At 44.1% G+C, this 6,040-nt stretch overlaps 1 protein-coding gene across 1 annotated transcript; it reads right to left on the bottom strand.

Moving 5' to 3' along the window:
- Positions 1 to 2,261: 2,261 nt before the first annotated feature.
- On the bottom strand, positions 2,262 to 5,764 carry rpl32 (ribosomal protein L32). The gene is made up of 3 exons (XM_043708434.1): positions 5,636 to 5,764; positions 4,729 to 4,910; positions 2,262 to 2,441 (listed from the first exon to the last, which is right to left on the bottom strand). Exons 1-3 carry the CDS (start codon positions 5,729 to 5,731, stop codon positions 2,312 to 2,314), a joined length of 408 nt encoding a protein of 135 aa, XP_043564369.1. The 5' UTR covers positions 5,732 to 5,764; the 3' UTR covers positions 2,262 to 2,311.
- Between the last annotated feature and the right edge of the window lie 276 nt (positions 5,765 to 6,040).

Raw genomic sequence — 6,040 nt, forward strand, 5'->3', positions numbered from 1 at the left:
TTCTCTACGGTGTACCTCTCGCTGCGGACGAGATCCAGCAATTTTAACATTTTTAGGGGCAGCCGGCAGGGCTGTCCCCTTTCATCATTACTTTTTACGTTGGTGATTGAACCATTGGCAGAAGTCATTCGTAGGGATCCCAATATATCAGCTCCAAGTGGGGCCAAAATTACATAAGATTTTGTTGTATGCAGACGATGTCCTAATTTTTTTGACAAATCCAGCAATCTCAGTGCCTCGCCTGATACAATGCATTCGCGTGTTTGGCACTTTTTCAGGATACAAGATTAATTTTGCTAAATAAGATGCTATACTTATAGGTGGTTTTACAAAGGAGCTGGCTCTTTAGGGTGACTATAGATTCCCATTTAGGTGGTCACGGTGGGGGGGGGGGGGGGGGTGTTTGTGTATTTGGGCATATTCATCACTCCAGTTCTAGATTGGCTGTTCAAAGCCAATTTTATTCAATTATTTGGAAAAATTAAATAAGATCTTCAAAGATGGGAGGCACTTCCAGTCTCGTGGTTGGTCGGATAGTGCTTAAGATGAATATACTCCCTCATTTGCTATACCCTATATGGATGCTCCCCCGACTTTCATTAAGCAAACTCTCAGGAGGCTGAATGGCTGGTTCAGCTCCTTTATTTGGCATCGTGAGCAGCCCCTCATTAAATTAGCCAAACTGCAACTGCCTCACAGACAGGGGGAGTAGACCTTCCAGCCATTAAAAATTACCAATTAAGCTCACTTTTGACCTACGTGAGTGATTGGGTTTGTGGGGATCCTCTTTCAATATGGCTAGATATCGAAGTCTACCAGGCAAGGTGCCCCCTTACCAGTTTGCTGTTTTTGGACAAGATGAGGACAGTTAGGGAATATTGCCATCACCCAAGTCATCAATACTGTTAAAGCATGGTGGGCAATATTGGCAAAATATCTTTGTTCACACTTTCAGTGGATATGCCGGGTTTTCAACCGGGTATGATAGATTCAGGATTTAAACGTTGGGCAGCTAGGGGTGTGTACAATTTATTTGAGGGAGACATAATGACGTCCTTCAATCAGTTAGCATGGAAGTACGAGTTATTTAACAGAGACCTCTTTCATTTTTTTCCAAGTTAGGGATTTTATTAAAAAAAAGGCCACACTTTTGACCGATTCCTACAAACCTGAAATAGGGAGAGGGTGCTATGGGCTAAGAGTACACTCTCTGTCAGTACTTTATATCATCAACTAGGGGGTGCCAACTCAGATGAGTCTGATCGACTCTGCAAGATGTGGGAAAGAGGGCTAGGCGATGAAGTCTCCTCAGAGGCATGGGAGGATATTTGGGAGAATGCAAGAAAGATATCAATTTGCAATAGACCCATGCTTTACAGTTGAAGATTCTCCACAGGATCCAGACTGTTTGTCAAAATTTAAACCAGGGTTATCTTCAGCATGTCCCAAGTGCAAGGTCTGCCCGGGCACTTTCACCATAGGCTTCAAACATTTTGGAGTGCTGTGGCAGGTGCAACGAAGAGGATTTTGGGAGTAAGGGTAGAGAAGGACCCGATCTCTCTCCTTTTGGGCCTACTTTCCAGATGATGTGCATAAGAAAAAAACGCTTTCCAATATTCTCACGTTCTGTGCAATAAAGAATATCTTGCTCGGTTCGATACCCGAAAACCCCCCAGGCCTGTCGGGTTGGCGGAAGATAGTTATGGAGCATATTCCCCTGGATTTTCTCATAAATATGGCACACCACAAAACTGATTATTTTTACAAGACATGGAATACGACACAGATTTATCTGCCATACTAACAAGGGCTTTTATATAGCCGTAACGATTGTGTTTCACGAGTCCAATATCCAGGGAGGAGGAACTGTGAATGTATGAGTGTTTTGTTTGGCTGGGTTGAGTTATTACTATTTATTTGTTTGTTGTCGGTTATTTATTTATTTAGTTAAATAGCTAGTTTAGGGTTTTAAAAGTTTGTATATTTTTCTATATATGTTTACACATTTGTACAGGAGGGTGGATGGGGGATTTAAAAAAAATTGGGCTTATTTTTGTACTGTTTTGAATTGCATTGTTTTGTATTTGTAATATTTAAAGTCTATTTTTTCTCAATAAAAATATATTATAAAAAAAAGAATGAACACTGCTCAATGCTTTATAGCGCATGTACCACTTGTGTAATCACCAGTAATGCAACAAAAGCTTTTACCTGATTGGGGTCTGTTTACTGAAACACCTTTGAAGGAACAGTTCAGAAGGTTTTGGCATTTTAAAATTTTATTAAAGAGATGAAGCTCTGCTAAGACACACTATTCATTCTCTTCACTGCGTAATCTGGCGTTGGGATTGGTGACCTTGATTGCAAGCTGGGCGGCCCTCTCCACAATCGTCTTGCGGTTTTTCGAGGAGACATTGTGAGCAATCTCAGCACAGTAAGTCCTAGGAGAAAGAACAAACATGTCTGGAGTTGTACACAAACCTGCACTAATTAAGCAGCAAGTCAGTCAATAGCTGGCCCTCAATACAGTTACCCAGTACGTACTTGACAAGAAGGGGCACAGACAGGATACAGACACACACCCAAACTCTTCTGTCTGCAGTCAGTGGAAATGAATCATCACAAACTGAAGGATTGATCCCCTCAACTTCAAGAAAGCAGCTCATGAACACCAGCTTTAGGATGGTACCAATGTTGAATGAAGCTCAGGCACAGACTTGGCTGAAGCTCTGGACAGAATTCACCAGTGCGTCACAGGGCTGTGGGTTTGAAAGCATGCTTTCATTGAAGGGAAATGGGGCTGCTTACTTTCGAGGGACACGTTTCAGAGGTGCCTCTAGTTGCTTGAACTAGAATTTGCTGAGTTCGAGAAACAGTGGACAGAATGCAGAGTTTGAATTAGGAGGGGGTTTGAAGACTTGAGAGACGTTGATGGCAGTGACCACAGAACCAGAGGAAACAATTTCACAACTAGTGCAAAGCCGGAGGGCTTACTTCACAACAGGTTGTAACGATCTGGTAGGCCCTACCTTGAGGGTTGTTGGCCTTTCAATGTAGGCTTAGGGAACACAATCAATTAGAAGTGCAAGAACAAACATTAAAAGGGCCAAATGGCCTCCTCCTTGTAGATTTGAAATGGCTACATGCAAATCAGAAGAGCATGGGAACAGATTAATTTTCCTACAGCAATGTGGGGCAGGGATTATTGCAAGAATGGACTGGGGGAATGGTTGGATAGCCTTGTATCAATGCCCAAAGGATCGTTTATATAAATGATTTGGATGTGAATTTAGGAGGAATGGTTAGTAAGTTTGCGAAGAATAATAAAATTTGTGCTGTAGTGGACAGCGAAGGTTCTCTCAATACAAAGGGACCTTGATCAGGTGGGATGAGGAATGAAAGATGCTTACACACTTCACGGTTGGGTCCGGGTGAGCGTGGCCAAACAAACAGACCTTGGGTGCAGGTTATAATTCCTTGAAGGTGGTGTAACAGGGTAGTGAAGGCAGCATTTGGTACACCTTCCTTTACTGGTCAGTGAGTATAGGAATTGGGATGTCATTTTGCAGCTGTACAGGACATTGGTTAGGCTACTTCTGGAATACTGCATCAGTGGTGCTGGAAGAGCACAGCAATTCAGGCAGCATTCCACGAGCAGCAAAATCGACGTTTCAGGCAAAAGCCCTTCATCAGGAATAAAGGCAGAGAGCCTGAAGCGTGGAGAGATAAGCTAGAGGAGGGTGGGGGTGGGGAGAAAGTAGCATAGAGTACAATAGGTGAGTGGGGGAGGAGATGAAGGTGATAGGTCAGGGAGGAGAGGGTGGAGTGGATAGATGGAAAAGGAGCTGGGCAGGTCGGACAAGTCAAGGGGACAGTGCGGAGCTGGAAGTTTGAAACCAGGATGAGGTGGAGGAAGGGGAAATGAGGAAGCTGTTGAAGTCTTGAGAAAAGTTGATGGGCAGAGAGATCTGGGAGTGCAGGTCCATTGTACCCTGAAGGTTGCTGCACAGGTGGATAGAGTGGTCAAGAAGGCACATAGTATGCTTGCCTTCATCAGAGGGAGTATTGAGTATAAGAGTTGGCAAGTCATGTTAAAATTGTACAAGACATTGGTTCAGCTGCATTGAGAATACGGTGTACAGTTCTGGGCACCATATTACCAAAAGGATGTGGACGCATTGGACAGAGTGCAGAGAAGGTTTACAAGGATGTTGCCTGGTATGGAAGGCGCGCTATGAAGAGAGGTTGAGAAGGTTAGGTTTATTTTCACTAGAAAAAAGGAGATCGAGGGGGGACCCGATTGAGGTTTACAAAATCATGATGGGTATAGACAAGGTGGATAGAGACAAGCTTTTTCCCCCAGAGTGAAGGATTCAATAACGAGGGGGTCACGCTTTCAAGGCGAGAGGTGGAAAGTTTAAGAGTGAAACATGCAGCAAGTACTTCACACAGAGGGTGGTGGGTGCCTGGAACGCATTGCCAACACAGGCAGTAGAGACAGGCACGGTAGATTCATTTAAGATGCCTCTGGACAGATGCATGAGTAGGAGGGGAGCAGAGGTTTAGACAGTGGAGTTGGATCAGCTCAGGCTTGGAGAGCCGAAGGACCTGTTCCTGGGCTGTAAATTTTCTTTGTTCTTTGTACGCGGCCCGAGAGGACAGCCACCAGACCACGACACGGTGGCACTCACTCCCAAATAATCTCACAGTTCCACAAGGAATCCTTACTTGTTGCTCATCATCAAGACCTCCAGCTCCTTGACGTTGTGCACCAGAAATTTCTTGAAGCCAGAGGGTAGCATGTGTTTGGTTTTCTTGTTGCTGCCGTACCCAATGTTGGGCATGAGGATTTGACCCTTAAATCTCCTGCGCACCCTGTTGTCAATCCCTCTGGGTTTACGCCAGTTACGCTGTTAAAAGGAAGGAATAGGATTTTAAACAGAAAATAATACCACACATCCATTCACACTGGGCAAGTACCAAAGGCCTAGACAATGCCCTAGGTCAAACAACAACTCACCTGGTCGCCCTTCTACAGGATGGATGTTATTAAACTGCAAAAGATGCGGTAAAGTTTTACAAGGACGTTGCAGAGACTATAGGGTTTGAGTTTAAGGAAAGGCTGGGAAGTTTTTCGCTGAAGCCCGAGGGGCTGTTTTACAGAGGTTTATAAAATCATGAGAAGCATGGCTAGGGTGAATAGCCATAGTCTTTTTCCTAGGATTGATGAGTCCAAAATTCGAGGACAAAGGTTTAAAGCGAGAGGGGAAAAAGGATCTGAGGGGTCACGTTTTCACACAGAGGGCAGTGTGCATATGGAACAAGCTGCCAGAGAAGGTGGAAGAGGCCGGTATAATTACAATATTTAAAAGGCATCCGTTTGGGTATATGAATAGGAAGGGTTAGGAGAGAACTGGGCCAAGTGCTGGCAAATGAGACTAGATCAGATTGTGATGTCTGGTCAGTGTGGAAAAATTGGATAGGAGGGTCTGTTTCCATGCTGTATGTATGAACTCTCCCAGCATGAATAGTCAATCTATTTAAGAAAGCAAATGTCCAAGCTGGTGTCATAAATGTGCAAGAATCATCAGGTTTACAAACAATAGTTCAAATGACAAAGGAGTGAAATTCTTACCGCAATCTTCACATAGCGATCAGACTGGTGACGAATGAACTTCTTTCTGCGTTTTTTCACAATTTTAGGCCTGGTAAGTGGTCTTAGGGCTGGCATGCTTCCTGCTGAGACAAACCATTCTGGTTACAGTCACAATCACCAGCTCCACATCAACAGCAGCTGTCCTATGGTCTGACTGACTGACTGACTAGGATTCAGCTACCAGAATCTACAGTTGGTGCTGATAGTTTCATGACAGATTTCCTGGAAGGCCTGCGAATAAAATTCGTTATTCTACTGTGGAGGGCATCACAGTCAGGTACAATGTTCACCCACCAATGATCTAATTCTGGAGTACTAGTACACAAATTGGCACACAAGCCTGCTCCATCATGGATTAAGATCCAACTGGAAGCTCTCATCCAC

Source organism: Chiloscyllium plagiosum, chromosome 18 (genome assembly GCF_004010195.1).
Source record: "Chiloscyllium plagiosum isolate BGI_BamShark_2017 chromosome 18, ASM401019v2, whole genome shotgun sequence".
NCBI lineage: Eukaryota > Metazoa > Chordata > Chondrichthyes > Orectolobiformes > Hemiscylliidae > Chiloscyllium > Chiloscyllium plagiosum.

What these genes read in the sequence shown, in the direction of transcription:
- rpl32 (XM_043708434.1), bottom strand. Translation starts at nt 5,731, where the DNA reads ATGCCAGCCCTAAGACCACTTACCAGGCCTAAAATTGTGAAAAAACGC. An exon ending in ATCGCTATGTGAAGATTGCG is followed by an intron (nt 4,911 to 5,635) that starts GTAAGAATTTCA and finishes TCCTTTTAACAG; the next exon opens with CGTAACTGGCGTAAACCCAG. An exon ending in GTCTTGATGATGAGCAACAA is followed by an intron (nt 2,442 to 4,728) that starts GTAAGGATTCCT and finishes TCTTTCTCCTAG; the next exon opens with GACTTACTGTGCTGAGATTG.